Below are 27,783 nucleotides of genomic sequence, written 5' to 3'. Positions count from 1 at the left end.
AATCTAGATAAGTTTGTAACGTTAAGCCTAACTCCCAACTCCCTAGACAGAGAAGTTCTGCCTTCTATTTAGAAAAAAAAAAAAAAAAAAAACCGATCATTCCCAGCATCGTCGCCAGAGCTCCATTTCCTTTTCTTTTTCCTCTTCATTTCCATTACTTCTTTATGAATATGATTCTATGATAGTGTTTTTTCTATCAGTTTGGATTTTCTCAGATTTACAACACTCCGGCCATGAACAATTGACACGCCCCCCATCACGATGTTTCCCTCTCGCCAATATACTAGAATAACGCAGAATTGCACCCAAAAATGTCCACGCATGGCCCTCATGCGCGGTTTGTTTCTATATGTGGTCTTCACGTGCCGCTGCACCCTAACAACTCCATCGGCTATACACGCTGCACCAACAGACTCCCCACCCTCTAATCTTTCAAATCGGCCTGACCTCCATATGCGTGGGTTGATTGTTTTGCCATTGCATATCTGTCTTTCTGATATTAGTCTATTCAGGTTATTGCTTTTTCTAATCGGTGATTTTGTAAAAGAGATTAAAAGACCTTACCAACAAATATCTTAAGACCTTCAACTACAGTGCATCTACTTGCACTGCCTTCAGCAATGACTTACCTTAGAAACATCTTTTAAAATGGTTCCCTCTTCGCAGGGCTTGGGTAGAGACCAAGAAATTGGTCTTAGAACCCTTTTTTTTTTCTTCTTTTTTCATCACTTTTGTAATGTGGTTGTTGTTTTGGGGTATTTTGTTGGGGAACCCCACCCTCTCTAACATGTATTATATTTTATTTTAATGAAATTTACTTGCTTAGAAAAAAAAAATTGCTGGGAAACCCCACCCTCTCTAATATGCATTATATTTTATTTTAATGAAATTTACTTGCTTAAAAAAAAATCAAGATATATTTGTATTTTTTCTTACAAATATTAAAGTTTCATCCAGACAGAATTCAAAATATCATAATGTTCGTGAGTAAATTATGTACAAGCTTTAAATATATAAATTTTGTATGAGTTTTTTGTAAAAATGCGAGCCCTAAAAATTGAATTTTTCCTACTTTTTTATAGTCATTTTTTTTTTTTTTGGTAAAAAATTTGCACAAGATTTGGACGTTTTGAGATTGTATAAATCATTTCTCAATATTTATTTCTAGAAAGAGTATATATGTAGTTGGATTTCCGTGCACTCAATGATATATGATCATGGGGAGTGTAGAAGATAAAAAAGGAAAAAAGTCCTTTTAATGTTTTATTTCCAAACAAATAGCAAGAGAGATAGAGATATAGGATTGATTTTCATTTTTAATTATTATTTGTCTCCGAAATAATACTAAATTGTATACTTACTTTAGAGAAGATAGAATATTTTATGTCCAAATGATCAAGCTTAATCCGTTAAAGGGCATTCACTATAAAACAAATGAATGAAAGAATAAGATAAAGGAATGGGACAAAGTCTAGGGAGGTAAAGGATGTTTAGGAAAAATGGGATGAGACGTAAAGGGAGAAAGATGTGACATAAAGTAGGCAAGAGACAGAAGATAAATAAAAGGACCAGGCCACTTCTAAACGGGGGAATTGACTTCAATTTCTTTGCTTTTTTCAACTTGACAAAGGGACTCCAACGATGAGCTCTCGACTTAAAGATAGAGTTCAGATCTCCATTGTATAACAAGGAGAAGAAATTATAAACAAGTATATTATAGTGGATCATTTCCTCCCAAAACTCCAATGGATGTAAGTATTGCGCCAAACCATGTAAATTCACGTGTTATCATTTTTCTATTTTTCCTACATTTATTTTCCTACACCCGACCACCACTTAGGGCTTCAAACTATACTGATGTAAGCCCGAACAACCTCACAAGTCCGGAATCACTTTTCTCCCATTCCAACCTATGCACTTTTTTTTAGGCATAAACACACTTTATATACATATTATTATAAATCCTGTAATTCTGACTTCTCAATGCATCAAAGTTTTATTCCATTGGCACATTTAACAAGAGTTCTGGTATGTTATAATGTAGACATGAAGTTGGAATATCATATATTGAGTTATTCAGTTTCAAGCAAGCGTGCAACTCAATAAATAAATCATCTATACATCTCTAAAGTTGGGCGTACTTATATTTATTATTTAAATAAATAATGAATTGTACATATATCAATTATATAAGTACCGTACAGCTTAATTATGGTGGAAAACTGCTCGGCTTAGAGCATAGTATTCAGTTAAAGTTTTAGATAAATTTTGAATAAAATGTCACATTATGCCTTTTGCCTATCTATAATAATCTTAGATCCCACGTTGAATTAGCCATATTACTAGCTATAATAATAAAATAGTACTATTTTTTTAAAATCTTAAATTTTTATCTACACATTAATATATATCTTTTATATTTTATTACCTCATTTTTATTTTATTTTTCATGATTTCCAATAATCTACACAACCAAATGCATAAAAACTATAAAAAGAAGAGAGAAGAAAAGAGTTCGAGTTTGAGAAAAAGAGATGAGAGTAGGGATGAGAATCGAAAGTATCGGTGCGTTTTGGTCCAAAATCGAAATCACACTGATACTTTGAAATGGTGTAAATCTTAACTGAAAATGGCTGATGAAGGGGGAGAAAATTGTTGACATCGGTCTTAGCAAAACTCCGGTCAGCTCGTTGGCATCTTTTGTAGCGACAGAGGTGGCCGTGGGTGCGATGATGTTGCGGAGAGAGAGAGAGAGAGAGAGAGAGAGAGAGAGAGAGAGAGAGAGAGGCGGCGTCTCTAAGGAGAAATGAAAGGTGAGAAATTATTCTTGTAAAACCTATAATGCTGCTCCTTTTTTCAAATGTATGCATGTAGACGTGTTTCTCTTTATAGGCTCGGGTGATACGATAAATTATTCTAGGAAAACTTTGTTCTGATGGAAATTATTCACTGCAAAACTTCCCCCAGGATTCAATGTGTTACATTCTAATTAAGTTGTAGGGTTTTTCTTGGAAAATAATAGTATGCTTTAGCAGTAGAGTTATGAAACCCAAATTTTATAGTTTTGAAATTTTAGGTAATTTCTTTATTTTTATTTTAGAAACCTAAGCTTTTCATGTTTCTTTTATTTTTTTAACTGGTAAACCGTACAGGTTTTTATTTAAGGTTTGGGAGGGTATGGGGAATTTGTCTTAAGTTTATTTTCGTGGAACTTATCTTACCACGAGATAGTCTTACTATTTGGTGCCTGATGACTATTTACTTCTCTAAACGTTTCTGAGAGCTAACGATACCTACTTGGTGTGTTACGATTATTCACTTCTCTAAATGTCTCTGAGAACTAATGATACGTCGCTTATTGTTTCATTTCCTTAAAAAAAAAAATTGAACAGGATCCGGGCCTTGATCTTGTCACCAACAAGGGAATTGGCGGCTCAGACAGAGAAGGTGATATTGGCAATTGGTAATTACATAAATATTCAAGTACACGCATGCATTGGAGGCAAGAGTGTGGGTGAAGATATCAGAAAGCTAGAACATGGAGTTCATGCAGTGTCTGGAACTCCAGGCAGAGTCTGTGACATGATCAAGAGGAGGACACTTCATACTAGACATATCAAGTTATTAGTTCTTGTGAGTTCCTAACTTGCGCTCCCAATCTCACTCTTTTACAATTACGATTAGGTTTTTAATGTTTTGCATATAGAAGCTTGGTGGGGATTAGGATTGATCTTTTTGATGCTCCAACAAGATGAATCTGATGAGATGTTAAGCAGAGGTTTCAAGGATCAGATTTATGATCTGTACAGATATCTCCCACCAGAGCTTCAGGTTCTCTCTCCCTCGCGGCCCGCCCCCCAAAAAACAACAAAAAAAAAAAAGGGAAAAGGGCAAGGGATAAAATAATGTACAGTTTTACAAAGCAACCATGATGGTCTAGGTTGTCTTACTAGTACTTTTTGTAATGGGTACCTTGCCATTTATGTTTTAAAACATTATTGTTGCTGTAAATCTTTTTTTTTTTTGTTTCAATGTACTTGCTTCTGTACCCTGTATGCTACATAAGCAGGTTTTCTTTATTTCTGCTCCCCTTAATCGTGAAGTTTATAAATAGAATGTTGTTTCTGTTATAAATAGTATCTTGCAAGGTTTTGTGGACGCTAGCCTTGGTACTGAAATTTGTAAGCTGTTATTGTAGGTTGTCTTAATTTCTGCTACCCTTCCTCATAAAATTCTGGAGATGACAAACAAGTTTATGACAGATCCTATACGGATACTTATGAAACGTGATGAATTGACTCTGGAAGTAAGTGATATCAGTTGCTTTTGATTGCAAACCTCAAATGCCATTAAAGTATTTCTTACCTCGTACAAATCTGTAGTTTAATAACCATTCTTTTGTCTTTTCACGATGACAGGGCATCAAACAATTTTTTGTTGCAGTTGAGAGGGAAGAGTGGAAGTTCAGTACCCTATGTGATCTTTATGACACCCTTACAATTACCCAAGCTGTTATATTCTGCAACACTAAGTGAAAGGTGTTGCTCAGATAACTAACATAAGAAGGAGAGTGAATTGAGTTGTATTAAAAAAATAACAATTATAAATCAAATATATAATATAAAATATAAACAAAATATGAAATAATAAATATAAAGAGTAAGGGTAAGAGAGAAGCAAACTCAGTATGTTAACGAGGTTCGGCCCCACTGCCTGCGTCCTCTCCTCAAGCTACCCCTTGATAATTTCCAAATTCACTATTCAACCTCCTTCAGGTAGAGATAGAAACCTATTACACCTTTGAACAACACCGCTACAAAGGATCCGTGTAGAACACCCTCTACACTTACAATCACCTTACACGTGGTGATTCAACTATTCCCCGTGTAGAATACTTTCTACACGCACAAGGGTTAGACATACCCTTTTTCTGATACAAGAACTGATAGTGGGTAGGTTATCAGAAAACACTCCTCAATGAGTGAAATAAGAACAATACAGCGCAAACTATATCTCTCAAAATGAATAAGGATTAAGGCTCAATGCTTAGAGAAGAGAGTGAAAGTTTTGAATGAATGTTGTATACTCTTGGTGTTGTAAATGTGAAGCTCTCAAATGATCTATTTATAGGCATATGAGACTTCATATTCAAATTAAAAAAGATTCACATGTCAAAAACAACATCATTCACTTTTTCAAAAAATTCAAATAAAAGGTTCTTTTTTTTCAATTGTCAAAGACAACATCATTCACTTTTTCAAAAAAATCAAACCTAATATTTTACTTTTGGCATATGACAAAAGAAGCATACTTTCCTTTTCAAAAAATTCAAACCTAATCTTTTACTTTTTGCATATGACAGAAGGAGCACACTTTCCTTTTCAAAAAATTCAAACCTAATCTTTTACTTTTTGTATATGACAAAAGGAGCACACTTTACTTTTCAAATTTTTCAAATAAAATCATCTACCTTTTGTATAAGTCTAAAAAAGTATCAATCACTTTTGAAAATATTCAAATAAAACATACACATGTGAAAGATGACAATCAATCATCTTTAATATTTTCAAAGTTCAACCATTTAATCAAGGCATGCACATGTAAAAGATGACAATCAATCATCTTTAATATTTTCAAAATTCAACCCTTTAATCAAGGCATGCACATGTAAAAGATGACAATCAATCATCTTTCAAAATTTTCAAATTTAATTTTCAAAAAAATTCATGCACATGTGGAAAATGTATTTTAATGCTTTATGATAAAATATTAATTTTGAACATTAATCCTAATTTCGAATTTTAAGAGATTTACAACATTACTCTATGACTTTAATGTGAACTTGTTTCCTTCTTGCTCATGCTTGGTTCTTTGATGTGCTTGACTCCATTGTGTGGACAACTTGAGCTTGAAACTCCTTTATTCTTTGAATTCATTTGTTATCATCAAAATTCATGTATAGATTTATAATCACATGAAACTTGAAATCTTAGGTTCAACAAAAGGTAATACTGTTAGTGGTCAAATTTTGGATTCATGTTGCAAGAATGGAATCTTGACTATTTCAATTGTATGAAGAAACAAAACTTAAAAGTGATTCTTGTTAGGTTTCTAGTTTACCTAGTGAAATTTTTGATATTATCCTTGTTCATGGACTTTTGACTTTATACAAGCCTAAAGTGCTAACTTGCACAGTAACAACTAGCACTTATCTGATTCATAATCGTCATGTTACTCTGTACACACACACACAAACACACACAGAATAGAGAAAAGAAAATGTTTTTTGTCTCCTTTGCTTTGTGCCCACTTTGAGAGTAAGATTCTTTATATGTTCAATTCCCTTTCCCCTTCTTGCATGGTGGGTAAACTGAATTTGTGGAGTAATTAGTAATCAAAGTGCACTTGCGGGTGATAAGATTTCTTTCTATTTGCGGCTCTAGTTTTCATTGTTGTTTCTGGCTTTAAACAAATATTGATAGAGACCTCAAGCTGAGCGGGAGTGAGCGGATGCACAGCTTGGTACGTAGATCTTGAAACCAGGCAGTAGGCAAGGGCTTGGTGAGTGCATCCGCCAGTTGTGATTCACTTGGTAGAAAATGAATAGATAATGAACGCCTTTGAACTTGCTCCCGAACAAAGTGGTAATCGATCTCAACATGCTTAGTGCGAGCATGAAGGACAGGATTTGCAGACAAGTACGTAGCCCCTAGATTGTCACACCATAGGCGCGGGCATTGAGCGCAAGAAATACTAAGTTCACGCAAAAGAGTTTTAATCCATAATAATTCAGAGGTAGCATTTGCAATGGCCTTATACTCCGCTTCTGTACTTGAACGAGCCACAGTGGGTTGTTTTTTTGAACTCCAGGAAACCAAAGACTGACCAAAAAATACACAATAACCCCCTGTTGATTTTCGATCATCAGGACTCCCCGCCCAATCAGCATCTGAAAATACTAATAAAACAAAGGTCTTACTTGGGCGTAGTAAGAGTCCAAAATCAGCGGTATCACGTAGGTAGCGCAAAATGCGTTTGACTGCAGACCAATGCTTATTTGTTGGCTTGTGCATAAATTGGCACACTTTGTTTACAAAAAAGGCAATATCAGGTCGAGTAAGAGAGAAGTATTGGAGAGCACCCACCACACTTCGATACAGACTCGGGTCCGAGAAATTAGCACCATCAAAAAGCGACAGATGTTTGTAGCCAACTGTTTGCTTTCACATGCCTTTCTTCCTTTCTTTCGTTCCTTCCGCTTCCGTTCCATTTTCTCTCTCTCTCTAAACTTTCTATGTCTACTGTAAATCTCGGAGTCGTTCGATGCAATCGCTCCCATATCTATGGTTCTTGCGAGCTCCTACTTCAACCTTTTTGACCTTCTGTTAGGCTCATCATCGACGTCTTTCACGTTTTCCCTCTTTGTACTGCTCTCCTCCTGAAAAATCAAAATCCTCCACCGATCGATCGGGAGAGAAGCTCATCAAACGCTTATTGGATTCGGTCTTTGAATTATAGAACTGAGACTGAGAGGTGTCGAATATGTTGGGGCAGGGCAATTATAACCAGAAGATCGACTACGTGCTGAAGGTGGTCATGATCGGAGACTCGGCCGTCGGGAAGTCGCAGCTCTTGGCGCGTTTCACCAGGAACGAGTTCAGTCTGGAGTCCAAGGCCACGATTGGGGTCGAGTTCCAGACCAAGACGCTCCTCATCGACCACAAGACCGTCAAGGCTCAGATTTGGGACACTGCTGGTCAGGAAAGATATAGGGCGGTGACCAGTGCGTACTACAGAGGTGCAGTGGGGGCGATGCTAGTTTATGACATAACCAAGCGTCAATCGTTTGATCACGTTACCAGGTGGTTGGAGGAGTTGCGGGGCCATGCTGACAAAAATATTGTTATCATGCTCATAGGCAATAAGACTGACTTGGGTTCACTTCGAGCTGTACCTACTGAGGATGCCAAAGAGTTTGCCCAAAGGGAGAGCCTCTTCTTCATGGAGACGTCGGCCCTGGAGGCCACCAATGTTGAATCTGCTTTCCTCACAATCCTGACAGAAATTTATCGAATCATCAGCAAGAAGTCCCTCGTTGCTAATGATGAATCAGAATCTGGAGGAGCTTCATCACTTCTCACCGGAACAAAGATTGTTGTACCTGGGCAGGATCCAGAACCTCAACGGAGATTCAACTGTTGCGGTTCTTTATAGGATCATACACCTCCGACATGCCATGTGGCTTAGGTGATGCTCCCCCCAAACTGCTCATACCTTGTTTGTTATAATTTTTACTGTCAGCCAATGTCAAACATGATCACAATCTTCATCTCCCGGGAATGCAGTTGGACACCAACTTCTTTGTATACCAGTTAATGGACATTTCGATCTTGTAAGAAGCCAATAGTGGTTGATTTGCAAATGGATTTGGGATCAGTCCAAACTTGCAACACTTCTATAAATTTTACACGACAGCACTTGTTTGTAGCTTAAAAAAAAAAAAAAAAAAAAAAAAAAAAAAAAAAAAAAAAACTTGTTGCGACTAGACTTTGACTCAAATTAATGAATCAAAAATCTAGTGCAGTTTTACCTGCAAGTATACAGGCGTTGTAGTATCTTACAGGATCGAATCCACAGGGAAAGTTGCTTAAAATTAAACTTGTTGAAAAAATGTGAAAAAACTTCACAAAGAGAAAACAATAAGATGATATGTACAATGGATGGAAGAGGTTACTAGTCATGGACTAGATTCATATTTTTAGATGTTTGATTGTCGGATTGAAATGTAAAATGACTAACAAATTAATTAAAATGCAATGCAAAAAGATAATCGAAATTGAAATTAGAGTTTCTAAAAGAAAACAAATTAACGAACACTTGGGTTGGGTTTGGGACTCTCTTTATTTTGGATTCTAGATCATTTTCTCGATTAACAACACAATCAAGGCATTGATAATCGGAAGATAAAAGAGTTAAGCTCAAGTTTTGCAATATTTTCCTAAGGGATTTTCTATTTTACTAGCCGAACACACATTAACAAACAAACGAGAGAAGCCTTGATAATTTTCAAGCTTTTGATGTGCCTTACGTCAACAACAAAACAAGAGCAAGAGCTTCAATCTATTTTCTATTTAAATCCAACTAATAGTTTAGTGAAATCAACATTATCAACAAAATATTGCACTATACTAGAACCTAAAATAAATTAAGTCTCATTCCACAACCCAAGTTTCTAAAATTAGCTACACATGATATTTCTAACAATAAAAATAAATCTAAGTTGAGTTATGATGAAATATAAGAACAAGAGAAATCTAAAATAAAAGATGCCGAATCGGTTCTGCTCTGGAAATGAAAAATAAAAAGACTAAGGAAATAGCAGAAAAATAAATGAAGAAGAAGGGAAGAAGGCTGTCGATCTAACCAGCCGACCTGCTTCTAAACTAACAAACGAAAAATAATAATAATAATAATAATAAACAAGCTGTCCATTGTTCTGTTCGGAAAGAAAAGAAAATAAATTCAAGCTACTCCACTGCAAGGTCTAAACGAAAGGAGAAGAAAAGAAACAGCTTGCGCCCAGCTGAACGAAAAGCAAGAATGAATTAAAAACAACACCACTCTACTGCTGCTCGAACGAAAATGAAAAGGAGAAAAATCCAGTGCCCAAAACCACCCGGCTATCTACTAAATGAAAAAGAAAGAAAATGAAAATATCCCCACGCTCTGCAACGAAAACCAGCATTTAAAACTCCACTCCCCCCTACTCCTATCCCGAAGGACTGAAAACGAAAAGCCATATCCCTCTGCCGACCCTCTCCACGAGAAAGAAATCTCCACTACTCTAGTGCAGCACTAAACGAAAAAGCAAGCATAAAAAATTCCCCCAGCAGCCGCCTCCTGTCTGCACCTCTCCCCAGCTACACGAAAACAAGGATTTAAAACTCCTCAGTCCTCTGTGTGAAAGCAAAGCAAGCAGCCGAAGAAAATACCACCACCTGCCCTCCCCACTAAACGAAAAAGTAAGGAACACCGAAAATGGCTCACGGAACCTCTCCACTCAAACGAAAAAGAATCCATCCAATCATTTTCTTCTCCTGCTTTCCAGCCTCTTTCCGTGAATGCCAGCCAAGAAAGCACAAGTTTGAATATTCTCCATCGGTCTGGAACGAAAAAGAAAAGCAATCTCCAAGCCGACCGACCCCACACCTCACCTTTCTCTTTTCTTTAATGACCACGTTCAGCTGTGGCAGCTTCCACTCATCACTTTCCCACGTTCAGTCCACTCATTACTCTCCCTCTCTACTCACTTTTTCTCCTTTCAGCCGTGGCTCCTGCATGGTCCGAATGATGAATGTCTGCTGTCATGCATGTGTGTGGTTTGTTGCTTAGTGTGAGTGGGCCATGCATGTGTGTTGTTGAGTGCTGCATCGTGTGAGTTGCTGTCCTTCTTGCTGTCCTGCATGGTGTGAGTTGTCCGTGTGTCTGGGTGTGAAGCTGTCCGAATGAATCTGCCAGCTGTGTTGAGTGAGCTGCTGCTTTTATGTGTATTGCATCTCTGCAGGTGTCATTTCTTTTGCTGTCCATTCTGCATGTGAGCTGGTGAAACCAGCTTGTCCAGTTTCCCTAGCTCGAGAGGCAGTGGCCCATGGAGAGATACCCCCTTTAAATGAATTTTGACCCAAGAGCACGAATTGCAATCTTGACATGTTGCAGATTTCATTTGGTATGGTGCCGTTAAGATTTTTGCACCTGAGGATTGATATCGGAATTTTATTTGATCATGTGAATTTTATTTGAACTGAAAATAAAAATAACACTCAAAAAATAAATTAAAAGAAAAATAGATTATCACAAATAAACTATATATGTGAGGAAATATTGTCTCATTAAATTATAGTTATAAAATTAAGCATAAACATGATATTAATCAATTAAAAATCACAACTCGTATTTATGCTTATTAACTATTTTTCCATCTAAAACCAATAATAATGTCATGATGAATTTAAAATACATTGGTTTTAAATAGCTAAAATATGCAATATTTCAGCTCAATCAAGCCTTGTCAACATAACCAGTTGGTTGAACCATGAAAACCTCCTCCTCAAGAAAACCATGGAGGAAGGCATTAGAGATATCAATTTGTCGTATAGGCCATTGCTGTGAAATGGAAAAAGTGAGTACCAAGCGAATAGTAGTAGGCTTGATCACAGGACTAAAAGTATCACCATAGTCGATGCTAGGTTGTTGGTGGTACCCTTTAGCAACAAGGCGAGCCTTGTGGCGAACCGGCTTGCCCTTGGAATCCCTCTTGACACAATATACCCACTTGTTTCCAATTAAGTTCATTCCTTCTTGAAAAGGAACTAGTTGCCATGTATCATTTTTTATCAAGGCCGAGTACTCATCATTCATGGCTTGTTTCCATGGTGCAAACATGACAGCACGTGAGTAACACCCTGGATCATCAGGAATGTGATCAGTATTTGCCATAAAAGCCTGTGGTTCTAAATAAGGAAGGGTACCATCAAAAAAATTTTTGGGTTTGAAAATTTTATTTTGTGCACGGGTGCGCATTGGATGAACTCTTGCAGGAGAAGCAGCTGTAGCGGCATGAGAGGAAGGTCCTTGATCCAGGGAAGATTCCACAGAATGAGAGAGATTGTCGGAGTTGGAGTTAGAATTTGATTGAGATGGAGTAGGTACGGAGTGATTATGGGAAGAAAGTATGGAATTAGAGTCGGTCAAAGATGCATTCAATGATGGAGATTGAGTTGTGGAAGGAGTGACCGAGATATCTGGTGTGGATAGAGGTGATTTTGTTGAAAAAGGAAGGGAGACCGAATGAATTAATGGGCTTGAATCACGTGGCTGGTTGTGAGGATTGATGGCATGAATCAAGTCGTTGAGATTGTCTTGTGATGAGGAAGGCACATTCGGTGGAGGCAATGATGGTGGAGTGAAGTGCGGGCTAGGTGGCATGGATTTTTGTCTTGAGTTTGGAAGGATTGCATGGGATTTTAAAGGTGCTTGACCCGTGGAATGAGGATGCTTGGACTCGTGTCTTGAGGTTGGAAATATTAAATGAGATTTTAATGAAGTTTGACCCGTGGAATGAGGATGCTTGGACTCGTGTCTTGAGTTTTGAAATATTGCATGAGATTTTAATGAAGTTTGACCCATGGAATGAGCAAGATTAGCATCGTGACCAGCTGGAGACAAAGATGAGAAAGGAAATTCGGTCTCATCGAATAGAATATGTCGAGAAATAAAAATACGCCCCGTGTGTATATCCAAACATTGATAGCCACGATGATGACTACTAAAACCAAGGAAGACACATTTTTTAGACCGAAAATCAATTTTGTGATGATTATATGGTCTAAGATATGGCCAGCAAGCACAACCGAAGATGCGGAAAATGGAATAATCTGGTTTTTGATTGAACAATTTTTCAAATGGAGAAATAGTGTGTAGGGGAGATGTAGGCAATCGGTTGATAATAAAAGTGGCCATTGAAAATGCTTCATCCCAATAAGAGTGAGGTACATGAGATTTAGACAAGAGAGATAGATCACTCTCAACAATATGCCTATGTTTACGTTCCACAGTCCCATTTTGTTGGGAGGTATGAGGACATGTGAGACGATGTGTGATGCCTTATTCGTCAAAAAAGGGATGAAGAGAACGAAATTTGTGACGCCCCCAAATTCCATTTGGGATCGAACGGAAATTTGAAGCGTCGAGACATGCAACACAAGGTTACCTGCCCCCGTTCATGACATATAAGATGCAATGTTCCTAACATGCATCTAACAATATGCAATATTCGCAGCAGATAATTTTTTTTTTCTTTAGCAATACTATGCACCAAATTGAAAATATCTCAAATGCTTAAAACATACTCCATACATAAAAACCTATTGAACAACTAAAATCACAACACTAGTCCAAAATAGTTATGATCCAAAAGTACTGGAGATGCAACTCCATCGTACAAGTAGTAATTTAACTACTATATTAACATTAACGACGCACCATCGTTCAATCGACTGTGTCTAGTTGGTCAGCTCCTGATCCTCCTTCAGGTCCTGTAACAAGATCTACCATTCGAGGGGAATGGTAGTTGGGACTACCACAGTGAGATTTGATTTCAAATCTCAGCAAGTTAACAAAAAACTTCCACACATGCTAATGATGCATGGATGACAGTAAAAGCATAAATGTATAATCAAATTCATAAATAATTAAAACATAATTTAGCGTACAACATAGCATAATTGACATAACTTAAATTGAAACATGAACTGAACTTGACTTGACATGAACTTGATCTGAAACTTGACTTAGTATGAACTTACTCTGAAACTTGAATTAACATGAAAAATACATACTCCACAGTTGTTGTGGCCCCATGTATTCTACGTATAAATACATACTCCACAGTTGTTGTGGCCCCATGTATTCTACGCAAACTTGACTTAACATGAAAAATACATACTCCACAGTTGTTGTGGCCCCATGTATTCTACGTGTAAATACATACTCCACAGTTGTTGTGGCCCCATGTATTCTACACATCACAATGCTGTTAAATACATACTCCACAGTTGTTGTGGCCCCATGTATTCTACACAAACTGAATGTACTCAAGATGAAACGTGACTAGAAAACTAAAGGACTGGAGCCCTGACGTAACATAACTTGATTTGAACATAACTTGAAATACATAACCAACTTGAGATAGAAACATTTCGTAACATGGCATAACATATAATAGACAACATATTTAACATGATATACTTGTAATGTACAGTAATACATGACAGAATATATTATGTAACAGATAAAAATTGATGACAGAATAAATTCTGTATAATAGATAATTACGTGATAACTTGGCATGGCATGACATATATGATAACATACATACATACACTATAGTTCCTTTACTTAGCACACATACACAGTAGACTGCTAGTAAGTTAAAAGCTAACTTACCTCGATCTCCGCGTTTCTTATAAAATTTCAAGTGCGATCACGAGAAACTGTAATTAGTGATTCTAAAAGTTAGAACTAAATCACTAATAATTTGAAATATGGAAAATACTAACTTAAAGAGTAAAATTTTCATTTTACTCTCTACATGTGGGAAAATGACCGTTTTACCCATAACTTAAGGATTTTGCATACTAACTCCAAAAGTTTCCAAAATTTACATTCCTCATGTAAATTTTGTCCAAAACATAAATATCAATTCAGAAAAATTTAAAACAAAATACAACTATGAAGAACACACTATGGTCAAAACATCCATAGGCCATTTCCCTTTATTTTTGTTGCAATTCCTTCCAACTTCAAAACTCATGCTTAAACCAAAATTTTGCAACAAACATCTTCCAATCCTAAGTTCAAAACCATACTTAAAACATCCATTTAGAAAAAGCTAATAATCAACACCAAACTTTTTTGTAAAAAGATCCAAGCACTTGAATCACAAGTTTTGACCTTAAATCAAAACATCTCCAAGAATTTCAAAAATCAAATCTTACTTCTAACATATTCATAATATCATCCTAACATCAACCATGCTTTAAATCATCAAACTAAAGTCACCAAAATCACAAAATAACATTTGGAGTTTTTGGTTTTACACTTAGTCCAAAAACAGGAACTTTTTCCTCAACTAGTTTTGATAAATCTCTTGATCTATGACTTACAAATATATGATCTTCAAACCAAACCATTACATGGTTTAAAAATATGTCCTAAAACATATACAAGCTTCTAATTCAAGATCACATGGTTAGAAATTAACCAAAACATAAATTTAGCCAAGAATATCCACACTTTGGCTTATCTGAATATCTCTTTGCATAAAATTTCATATCTTTGAAACTAACATCAAATATCTTCAAAATAATAATATAACATGTATATAAGATGTTTAGGATCCTCCAATAAAATTATCAAAGTCATTAGAATAGGTTTAGACCACCAAAGAGTTAAACTTTCTCAAAACAGAAATTGTTTTTCCTCTTCCAGTTTCTAAGTTTCTAAATCTAAGAACATCTTTCATCAAAACCTTTAATCATGCAAAAATCCTCAACCAATAGTCACATATACATGTTAACAATACTCCATAAAAATTTCGGACCAATATCTATCCATTAGCTTGGTCAAAAACTCCAAACTATAACATATTCTCCAGTTTATCTCCCAGAATGACCTTTCTATAGTTTATACAATATTTGACTGACCAAATGATCTTCAAATGGGGCAAATAAGATATCCATGTAAACTAGACTCAAAAAGAAACAACTTATATGAAGGAGACTTTATGATAAAATACTTACAACAGCTTTGAAATGGGCGTGCAAAAGATCTCCTAAAATCTGTCCGAGAGAGAGTGTTTGATAATCTTTTATTAGAAGGAGTAATTGAAGATAAGTTCATGGGTGCTGGCTGGACACATTTATGGACGAGATAAGGGAGGTGATAAGGCTGGAGTTGAGAGTTGAGTGTGGTTTTCTCCTACCCAAAATATCTATAAAAGATTATCTCATAATATTCTATCCAATAATATCTACAAAAATCAACTTAAGATATTTTTATCTAATAATATCTATAAAAATCAACTCAAAATATTTTTACCCAATAATATTCACGAAAATTACCTCAAGATATTTCTTTTTATCCAATAATATCTACAGTTTTGAACAGACGTTTTGTCCGAAAATATGAAAAAATGTTATTGCGCCATAAGACCTTAAATAACCCTCCGAGTCTAATGGCACAAATCATAATACATTTTGATACTTCTAACTATCTCCAATAATCAAAAATACACTTCTGATACCATAGTAAATAATAACACTAACTATGTAGTTAGACAAAAACCTATACGATTAATGGATTCGTGAAAACTTATGGGTTTTTCACGAGATTCCTAAAGTTAATAGAAATTTCACAATTGAATTTCTAGCGGGCTGTTACAATCTCCCCTCCTAAAAAAAAGATTTCGTCCTCGAAATCGAAGTAAGTAAGAAATAACAATTCAAAAGTTAAGGAAACACATATACTTTATTGATATTCGAATAACGAAGTACAACGTCTGATATTGTCAGTCCCGTACAAGTGAACCACAAAGTATCAATTAAGCAAAAGCCCAAAACAACTCTGCAAGACTGAATTTAGATGTCAAACAACTGGGGGTACTTGGCTCGCATATCAACTTCCTTCTCCCAAGTCGCCTCTTGAATATTATGATTTTGCCAAAGTACTTTGACCAATGGGATCTTACGGTTCCGCAACTCTTTATCTTTCCAGTCAAGAATTTGCATTGGCTTCTCTTCATAGGTCAAGTTGGGTTGTAAAGGTATGCTATCGGGATCCACTATCATTGGTGTCTGATTCCCAAAACTCTTTTTCAAAGAAGACACGTGGAAAACATTATGAATTCCATGGAACTCAGTTGGCAATTCCAAACGATATGCAACTACTCCCACTTTCTCCACTATCTCATCGGGTCCCACATATCTCGGACTTAACTTGTTTTTCACTCCGAAACGACTTACTCCTCTCATAGGAGAAACCTTCACATAGACCCAATCTCCAACTTTAAAATCTATGCTCCTCCTTCGATTATCAGCGTAGCTCTTCTGTCGACTCTGTGCTGTTTTCATTCTTTCTTTAATCAAGTGTACTTGGTCCTTAATCTCTTGTAAGACTTCTGGTCCAACTACTTTGCTTTCCCCTACTTCATCCCAATACAGAGGTGATCTACACTTTCTACCATACAAGGCTTTATATGGTGCCATTTGAATAGTGGCCTGGAAACTATTGTTATAAGCAAATTCTACCAAAGGTAATTGTTTCTCCCAATTCCCTTCGTAATCCAAAACACAGGCTCTTAGCATATCTTCCAAAGTTTGAATCGTCCTTTCTGTCTGTCCATCTGTTTGTGGGTGGTATGCACTACTAAACCTCAGACTAGAGCCCATCGATTCTTGTAAACTTTTCCAGAAGCGTGACGTAAAACGAGGGTCTCTATCTGATACGATCGTCTTAGGCACTCCATGCAATCTGACAATCTCTGCTATATAAATTCTCGTCAATCTTTCTAGGGAATCTGTATTCTTAATGGGTATGAAGTGAGCACTTTTTGTCAGACGATCAACTATTACCCAGATAGTATTATTTCCAGCTGAGGTCCTTGGAAAGCCTACTATAAAATCCATGGAAATATCCTCCCATTTCCATTCTGGGATTGGCAATGACTGCAATTTACCGGCTGGCTTTTGGTGCTCTGCTTTTACTAATCTACAGACAGAACATTTGTTCACAAATTCTGCTACGTCCTTCTTTATTCCTTCCCACCAAAAAGACTGTTTCAAATCCTGATACATTTTTGTACTACCAGGATAAGCAGTGTAAGGTGTGTTATGAGCTTCCTTTAGTACTTTTTCCTTTAACTCTTCATCTGCTGGAATGACTCTTCGGTCCTTGTAATACAGAGTCCCATCCTCTCTGAGGCTAAAGTCCACTGGTCCTTTTGACTTTTCGATCTTTTTTACAACTTCCGCAAGTTTACTGTCCTTCTTTTGACGGTCTTTCAGTTCTTCCCAGTCCAATGAAATGAATTCTTGGATTGTAGTCAACATGGTTTCCTGACTACGGTTTCTAATCAACAGTTTTCTCATACTACATAAGAGGGAATTTACTTCTGATGAAGGAACTGATGAAGCTTCTTGTCTGCTCTTGCGGCTTAAAGCATCAGCTACCACGTTGGCCTTTCCAGGATGATACTTGATGTCGCACTGATAGTCGCTGATTAATTCCAGCCATCTTCTTTGCCTCATATTAAGATTCTTCTGCTCAAACAGGTACTTTAGGCTTTTGTGATCTGTGAAGACTTCACACTTCTCGCCATACAAATAATGTCTCCAAATCTTAAGAGCAAAAACTACTGCAGCTAATTCCAAATCATGAGTAGGATAATTCTGTTCGTGATTCTTCAGTTGTCGTGAAGCATAAGCAACCACTTTCCCTTCTTGCATTAGCACACATCCGAGTCCTGCCTTAGATGCATCGCTATATACTACAAAAGATTTAAGAGGTTCCGGCAGTGTAAGTACCGGTGCGGTGGTAAGTCTTTTCTTCAACTCAAGAAAACTTGTTTCGCACTTATCATTCCAAGTAAATTTCACATTTTTCTTAGTCAGGGCGGTGAGTGGTCCAGACAAACTGGAGAATCCTTCCACAAATCTCCTATAGTAACCAGCCAGTCCTAAGAAACTTCGGATCTCATGCACACTGGTCGGTCTCTGCCAGTTCGTTACAGCTTCAATCTTGCTCGGGTCTACTGCTACTCCTCTACTAGAGATCAGATGACCTAGAAATTTTACTTCTTCCAGCCAGAACTCACACTTACTAAGTTTGGCATAAAGTTTCTGATCCTTAAGTATAGTTAAAGCCATGCTTAGATGATGTCTGTGTTCCTCCTTGTTCTTAGAGTAGATTAAGATGTCATTAATGAATACGACAACAAAATTATCCAAATAAGGTCTGAATATTTTGTTCATCATGTCCATGAATGCGGCTGGAGCATTGGTTAACCCAAAAGGCATCACTAAAAACTCGAAGTGGCCATACCTTGTCCTAAAGGCAGTTTTCAGCACATCTTGATCCTTGACTTTTAGCTGATGATACCCGGATCTCAGGTCAATCTTTGAAAACACTGCTGCTCCTTGCAACTGATCCAACAAATCATCGATTCTGGGTAATGGGTATCTATTCTTAATCGTCACCTTATTCAACTCTCTATAGTCTATACACATCCTCATAGATCCATCTTTTTTCTTCACAAATAACACAGGTGCTCCCCACGGCGAAGAACTAGGGCGGATAAAACCCTTCTCCAAAAGTTCTTCCAATTGTAGCTTGAGCTCCTTCAACTCGGTAGGGGCCATACGATATGGCGCCTTGTGAGTCGGAGTTGTTGCCGGCTCCAACTCTATTTGGAATTCTACTTCTCTATCTGGTGGTAAACCAGGTAACTCATCAACGAAAACTTTAGGAAAGTCTTCAACCACAGGTATCCCTTGGATTCCTATAGTTTTGGTTGTCTCCTCTACAGTTATCAATAGAAACGCTGAGGCTCCATCATCGATACACTTCCTAGCTTGCAACGCCGAGATCAAAGGTGGGGTGGCCTTAACTGATGTTCCTGCGTAACTCATCCTGTCTTCAGTTGGAGGTTCAAACACAACCTCTCGTTTCCGACAGTCTATCTTAGCGTAGTGCTTGAAAAGCCAGTCCATCCCCAAAATCAGGTCGAATTCCATCTGACCGAATACTAACAAATTAGCCTTCAGTGTCCTTCCTTCTAGCTCTAACGGACAATGATTAACTAAACGGGTACAAGATACTGTATTTCCATCGGGAATTAATACTACAACCCGTCGTGGTAATAGTTCAGTCTGCAAACTACAAATTCGTGCAAACGCTGCAGACACAAAGGACTGCGACGCACCTGAATCGAATAGTGCACAAGCCGAGAACCTAAACAAATTAACCCTTCCTAAAAAAATATATATACACCAATATTAATACTAATTCTAACACATTCATAATACCTGCAACATCATAAATACTAAAAGGAAAGAAAAAAAATATAAAATAAAATTAAAAAAAATACCAGTCATGACGCCAGCTTCATCAGTTTCAGGTGCGTCAACATCAAAATCACCGGGTGTTACTGCATACACTCGTGCCGGGATGTGGGGCCTTGGCTTGCGATCACCAGCTCCACTACCTTGTTTGGCTTTAGGACAATCTCTAATCATATGTCCTGGTTTTCCACATCGGTAACAGACTTCATATCCCTTGTAACATTCTCCAGAATGAAGCTTACCACACTTAGGGCATGGTGAATAAAAGGACGGCTTCTGTCCTCCAATCATTATTCCCTTGCCTTTCTCCGGACTAGAAAAATGCCTCTTTTTCTCAGCACTACTGCTTGTAGTAAATGGCATGGCCCTCTTTCGATCGGTCATGTTCTGGATCGCCAATTCCTTTTGCTCAGCCTTTGCTATTGTCACTACATTTACCAACTCTTGGTAATTCTCTATTCTAAGGCAAGCTACTTGACTTCGGATTCTAGGCAGAAGTCCTGCTTGAAACTTTTGTGCTTGCATCTTTTGAGTTGAAATCAAGTGTGGTGCAAACCTTCCCAATGCCATGAATTTAGCGGCATACTGCTCTACAGTCAAACTACCTTGTTTTAAGGACGCAAATTCCAGGGCTTTCAATTGTTTGACAGAGTCTGGGAAGAATCTGTTGTCAAACTCTTCCTTGAACCTCTCCCAAGACAATGCAGCCATACTACCTAGTTCCCTAACTAGAAGTTGCCTACGTGTATCCCACCATATTCCAACTTCTCCTTGGAATAGGTATCCAGCATATAGAACCTTTTGGTCCTCAAGACATCCAAAAATCTCGTATGTTCTCTCGAGATCTATAATCCATTTCTCGGCTCTCAGTGGTCCTTCATTACCAAAAAAATTTGGGTAACGGTAAAGCATAAGCTTCTCATATGGACAACCCCTAACTTCGGGTCTAGGTGCGTTCACTTGTTGCTGTTGCTGATGTCTAAGCACGTCAGTCAGCATACGCACAGCTTCAGCTAATCCTCCATCCATCGGGGAATCATGATTCTCCTGATTGATACCACCTTTAGGGTTTTGAGGTATTCTACCATGAGTCATTTGTCTCTTCCTGTAACACACGAGTATACATATTACAATCATATAATACCTCTTATACCTTTAAGAAATTCAAGCCTAATGACAACTAAATTTCAAACCTAATATTTGGTGCATTTCCTAAGGACATGTGGATTTACTGCCCAGAGACGTATTGCTCTGATACCACCCTGTGACGCCCCCAAATTCCATTTGGGATCGAACGAAAATTTAAAGCGTCGAGACATGCAACACAAGGTTACCTGCCTCCGTTCATGACATATAAGATGCAATATTCCTAACATGCATCTAACAATATGCAATATTCGCAGCGGATAATTTTTTTTTTCTTTAGCAATACTATGCACCAAATTGAAAATATCCCAAATGCTTAAAACATACTCTATACATAAAAACCTATTGAACAACTAAAATCACAACACTAGTCCAAAATAGTTATGATCCAAAAGTACTGGAGATGCAACTCCATCGTACAAGTAGTAATTTAACTACTATATTAACATTAACGACGCACCGTCGTTCAATCGACTGTGTCTAGTTGGTCAGCTTCTGATCCTCCTTCAGGTCCTGTAACAAGATCTACCATTCGAGGGGAATGGTAGTTGGGACTACCACAGTGAGATTTGATTTCAAATCTCAGCAAGTTAACAAAAAATTTCCACACATGCTAATGATGCATGGATGACAGTAAAAGCATAAATGTATAATCAAATTCATAAATAATTAAAGTATAATTTAGCGTACAACATAGAATAATTGACATAACTTAAATTGAAACATGAACTGAACTTGACTTGACATGAACTTGATCTGAAACTTGAATTAACATGAAAAATACATACTCCACAGTTGTTGTGGCCCCATGTATTCTACGTGTAAATACATACTCCACAGTTGTTGTGGCCCCATGTATTCTACGTGTAAATACATACTCCACAGTTGTTGTGGCCCCATGTATTCTACACATCACAATGCTGTTAAATACATACTCCACAGTTGTTGTGGCCCCATGTATTCTACACAAACTGAATGTACTCAAGATGAAACGTGACTAGAAAACTAAAGGACTGGAGCCCTGACGTAACATAACTTGATTTGAACATAACTTGAAATACATGACCAACTTGAGATAGAAACATTTCGTAACATGGCATAACATATAATAGACAACATATTTAACATGACATACTTGTAATGTACAGTAATACATGACAGAATATATTATGTAACAGATAAAAATTGATGACAGAATAAATTCTGTATAATAGATAATTACGTGATAACTTGGCATGGCATGACATATATGATAACATACATACATACACTATAGTTCCTTTACTTAGCACACATACACAGTAGACTGCTAGTAAGTTAAAAGCTAACTTACCTCGATCTCCGCGTTTCTTATAAAACTTCAAGTGCGATCACGAGGAACTGTAATTAGTGATTCTAAAAGTTAGAACTAAATCACTAATAATTTAAAATATGGAAAATACTAACTTAAAGAGTAAAATTTTCATTTTACTCTCTACATGTGGGAAAATGACCGTTTTACCCATAACTTAAGGATTTTGCATACTAACTCCAAAAGTTTCCAAAATTTACATTCCTCATATAAATTTTGTCCTAAACTTAAATATCAACTCAGAAAAATTTAAAACAAAACACAACTATGAAGAACACACTATGGTCGAAACATCCATAGGCCATTTCCCTTTATTTTTGTTGCAATTCCTTCCAACTTCAAAACTCATGCTTAAACCAAAATTTTGCAACAAACATCTTCCAATCCTAAGTTCAAAACCATACTTAAAACATCCATTTAGAAAAAGCTAATAATCAACACCAAACTTTTTTGTAAAAAGATCCAAGCACTTGAATCACAAGTTTTGACCTTAAATCAAAACATCTCCAAGAATTTCAAAAATCAAATCTTACTTCTAACATATTCATAATATCATCCTAACATCAACCATGCTTTAAATCATCAAACTAAAGTCACCAAAATCACAAAATAACATTTGGAGTTTTTGGTTTTACATTTAGTCCAAAAACAGGAACTTTTTCCTCAACTAGTATAAATCTCTTGATCTATGACTTACAAATATATGATCTTCAAACCAAACCATTACATGGTTTAAAAATATGTCCTAAAATATATACAAGCTTCTAATTCAAGATCACATGGTTAGAAATTAACCAAAACATAAATTTAGCCAAGAATATCCACACTTTGGCTTATCTGAATATCTCTTTGCATAAAATTTCATATCTTTGAAACTAACATCAAATATCTTCAAAATAATAATATAACATGTATATAAGATGTTTAGGATCCTCCAATAAAATTATCAAAGTCATTAGAATAGGTTTAGACCACCAAAGAGTTAAACTTTCTCAAAACAGAAACTGTTTTTCCTCTTCCAGTTTCTAAGTTTCTAAATCTAAGAACATCTTTCATCAAAACCTTTAATCGTGCAAAAATCCTCAACCAATAGTTACATATACATGTTAACAATACTCCATAAAAATTTCGGACCAATATCTATCCATTAGCTTGGTCAAAAACTCCAAATTATAACATATTCTCCAGTTTATCTCCCAGAATGACCTTTCTATAGTTTACATAATATTTGACTGACCAAATGATCTTCAAATGGGGCAAATAAGATATCCATGTAAACTAGACTAAAAAAGGAACAACTTATATGAAGGAGACTTTATGATAAAACACTTACAACAGCTTCGAAATGGGCGTGCAAAAGATCTCCTAAAATCTGTCCGAGAGAGAGTGTTTGATAATCTTTTATTAGAAGGAGTAATTGAAGATAAGTTCATGGGTGCTGGCTGGACACATTTATGGACGAGATAAGGGAGGTGATAAGGCTGGAGTTGAGAGTTGAGTGTGGTTTTCTCCTACCCAAAATATCTATAAAAGATTATCTCATAATATTCTATCCAATAATATCTACAAAAATCAATTTAAGATATTTTTATCTAATAATATCTATAAAAATCAACTCAAAATATTTTTACCCAATAATATTCACGAAAATTACCTCAAGATATTTCTTTTTATCCAATAATATCTACAGTTTTGAACAGACGTTTTGTCCGAAAATATGAAAAAATGTTATTGCGCCATAAGACTTTAAATAACCCTCCGAGTCTAATGGCACAAATCATAATACATTTTGACACTTCTAACTATCTCCAATAATCAAAAATACACTTATGATACCATAGTAAATAATAACACTAACTATGTAGTTAGACAAAAACCTATACGATTAATGGATTCGTGAAAACTTATGGGTTTTTCACGAGATTCCTAAAATTAATAGAAATTTCACAATTGAATTTCTAGCGGGCTGTTACAAAATTCGCCCCCCCAGTCGGTTTGAACACACTTTATTTTACGATCCAATAATCGTTCAATTCGTTTTTGGAATGAAATGAAAATAGAATAAACTGACGATTTAGTAGGCATTGGAAAGAGCCACGTGAATTTGCTAAAAAGGTCAACAAAAGAAACATAATATTTATTTCCTTTTTCCGACATTACAGAAGAAGGGCCCCATACATCCGAAAAAATTAAATCTAAGGGACCCTTGGAAACATGATTGGATGGAAAAAAAGGAAGACGATGGCTCTTACCCTGCTGACAGGAGTTGCAAACCACTGGTGTTTTATGAGAAGAAACTGGAAGAGACGCCCTGGAAGTGAGATGCTTGACAGTTTTGAAAGAAGCATGAACAAGACGAGAATGCCAAACATCTAACGGGACACGTTGACAGGAAAAGGCTTGAAAAGATTTGGTAGGTCGCAAAGGATAAAGACCGCCCTCAGTTTTGCCGCTGAACAGGAGCTTCTGCGTGCATTCGTCCTTCACAAAAAAATACCCGGCATGAAATTCAAGAAAAACATTGTTATCAGCAGTGAATTAGCTTACTGAAACCAAATTTTTTTTAAATGTGAGGAACATGTAAAATTGAATTTAATTTAAAAGTAGTATTAGGGAAAGAAATTTTAGAAGAACCAATATGGCGAATTGGAAAACCTGTTCCATCCTCAACTTGGATGGTGTCGGTCCCTTGGAAAGGTTCTGCACCAAGATTCAGGTTTTGGAACTCATTAGTGAGATGATTTGTTGAACTTGTGTCAGTGTACCAAGTGAGATCATTTGATGGCTGAGGTTGTGTATGAGCCATATAGGCCTGCATGGTTGGCTGCGTACCCTGATAAGAAAGGTCGAGCCTATGGTAACACTGGACTGCATTGTGGCCATTCTTGCCACATACTTGACAAACCAATCGTGATCCTCCAGAATGATGTCCTTGGGAGCCCCTTCCACGACCATGATTGCCCCGGCCTCGATTGTTGGAAAATGAGCGTTGGGCATTTCTACCTCCACGACCACGAGTTTGAGTATGGCGAGTTGCCATATTGGCTGATCCAATAGAGATATCAAGAGCAGTATTTTGCTGCTCAAGTCGCAATTCAAAACTCAGTAAGTGAGCAAATGCATCTTCAAGAGAGACTTAATCAACCCGAGTTGAGAGAGAGGTGACTATGGAGTTGTATGTAGAATCTAGGCCTGCAAGTAGATACGTCAAAAATTCTGAGTCCCGAAGGGGCTCTCCCACTGTAGCCAATGTATCGGCAGACGATTTCACTTTCTGATAATACTCAGAAATGGACATATTACCCTTTTTGAGGGTTGATAGTTCAATGCGAATCCCTACCACGCGTGCTCGGGCATGGTTAGAGAACATCCGCTCAAGAGCATTCCACACAGCCTTGGAAGTTTCAAGTCCCACCATGTGGGTGATAACTGATTCAGAGAGAGAGGACATTAGAGCACCGAGTATGACTTGATCCTGATTGTACCAGCGAGAGTACTCAGGATTTGGAGCAGTTTGAATTTTTTCATCCTCTTTGGACGTGATATGAAGAATTGGAGGGGGACATGGGATTGTGCCATCCACATATCCAATCAATTGTTGGCCTCAAAGGTACGGTAGGATTTGAGCTCACCAAAGGAGATAATTATCCTTTGTCAGTTTTATAGTGACAAGATTTTGTAGGCTAAGTGGGGTTGAGAAGGAAGCCATTGGTAAAAAAGACGTTTGTCTTTTGATTGGCTCTTGATACCATAAACAAATATTGATAGAGAAGAAAATTCAGTAAACTCACTCAACCGAGTCTAGGGTCATCTATTGCAATATATACATATAGAATTACATGTGTCTGGTAAAGGAATATACAGCTTTAGGAAACTAGGCTATACATGGAAAGAATACAATCAAACAATGGTCTGTTGCATGAATCATGTGGCCTTGTCTTGTGCACATTCGGTTATAGTATTGATTTCCTTATTAGGCTTGAAGCTTCTGTGTACCGGTAGATGAATATATTCTAAAACTTCTCCCACTCTTGGAACAGGTGGATTGGCTAACTGAAAAGATGCGTAGCAATAACTATACTGTTTCATCAATGCATGGAGACATGCCTCAAAAGGAGAGACATGCAATTATGGCTGAATTCCGTGCTGGTCAAACCCGTGTCCTAATAACGACAGATGTTTGGGCTCGGGGGCTGGATGTTCAACAAGCAAGTTGTTTGGCTCCTTTTTAATACATGACGTTTTAATTAATATCCTGCAACAAGAGTGGATCTTAAGTTGCCAATTTTAATAATACCTTCGATATACTTCAAATTTGATGAGGCGTTGAAGGATTACATGCTACCCACACGCCATGTGAATTGTTGAAAACATTTGATTAACACTAGTGGCCAGTAGTTCTTGTTATCAGGAGTATATAAACGTATGGGACTTCTTGGCACAGTGACCAATGAACTCTTGTCCCTTTGGTATTTGGGGTTAGAGCTTGCTCTATGCTTCTGGTAAAACTTGTGTATTTTTTATTGTCTTGTATTGAGATGCACATGCACCTGAATGGAGACTAAATAGGGTATGATTTGGGAAATAATCCGTTAAGCAAGCCTATAAATTGTCAATTATGCATTTTATCCTCTGTAGACAGATTCTAGTCTTTGTTGGCAGTCTGCTCATTAAGTTCTCTATTTCACTCAGAGATGGTAACATGCCCTTATGCATTTGAGCTTCTATAGCTAAGGTGTATATAGCTTGTATATATTTGTCTTTATTGTCTTAATGTAGTTGTATATGGAGGAATGACTTGTGGAGAACTGGTGGATATTCTTTTCTGTTCACATTCTCTTCATTCTTATCCCATCAGGTTTCGCTGGTGATCAATTATGACCTTCCAAACAATCGTGAGCTTTACATTCATCATATTGGTCGTTTGGAAGAAAGGTATTTGATTCTGTTGTCTTGTGGATAAGTTCATATATTGGTGATCAATTATGATTTGTGTTTAATGGCGTTTTGAGTTGTCTACTCTTGAGCTAAAATCTTTATTTCCAATAAAACTCCCATTACTTCTTTAAGAAAAGGGTAAAGGGCTTACATTTTTTGCAGGTCAGAATTCTTTCTACCTTGAAGTATTTTCGTATTCTGATCATTTCATATTTTTCTTGTTCCCATTTGCGTCATTCTTATTCATGTCTTGCAAACTACTCTGCTAGCTAATGTTCGTACTCCCTCTCTTCCTTTTCTGGTAATGGCTGTCAGCCAGTTGACCTGGAATTGTCATTGAATTGACTTTGATGTTTGCAGGGTGTTGCGATAAACTTTGTAAAAAGTGACGATATTAAAATCCTAAGAGACATAGAGCAATATTACAGTACTCAGATTGATGAAATGCCGATGAATGTTTCTGATCTGATATAAGACTCGCCAGGCATCGCGTATCTTGGTGTGAGGCAGGCAGCATTCTCTAGGTTGTTCCGTGGCAAGATTACGTAGAATTAGATTTAGGATTCCATTCTCCGTTAAGATTATGTGATTGAGATTTTCTACACTAGTCCTTAGATTGAACGGGTGATTGTTTATAATTTTAGTAATTTGCTGGCCCTTGTGCTGACTGGG

At 36.9% G+C, this 27,783-nt stretch overlaps 1 protein-coding gene and 1 pseudogene across 1 annotated transcript; both read left to right on the top strand.

The window, feature by feature from the left end:
* The first annotated feature begins 321 nt into the window (after positions 1–321).
* Positions 322–27,783, top strand: LOC122309435 (annotated as a pseudogene).
* On the top strand, positions 7,193–8,452 carry LOC122310951 (ras-related protein RABA4c-like). The gene has a single exon (XM_043125235.1). The coding sequence runs from the start codon at positions 7,543–7,545 to the stop codon at positions 8,212–8,214; it is 672 nt and encodes a 223-aa protein (XP_042981169.1). The 5' UTR covers positions 7,193–7,542; the 3' UTR covers positions 8,215–8,452.

Source organism: Carya illinoinensis, chromosome 5 (genome assembly GCF_018687715.1).
Source record: "Carya illinoinensis cultivar Pawnee chromosome 5, C.illinoinensisPawnee_v1, whole genome shotgun sequence".
Classification (NCBI taxonomy): Eukaryota; Viridiplantae; Streptophyta; class Magnoliopsida; order Fagales; family Juglandaceae; genus Carya; species Carya illinoinensis.
Note: the sequence above shows the minus strand (reverse complement) of the source record. Positions and strands in the feature narration are given on the sequence as shown.

Excerpts from the sequence above, each read along its gene's own strand:
- LOC122310951 (XM_043125235.1), top strand. The coding sequence starts at position 7,543 with ATGTTGGGGCAGGGCAATTATAACCAGAAGATCGACTACGTGCTGAAG.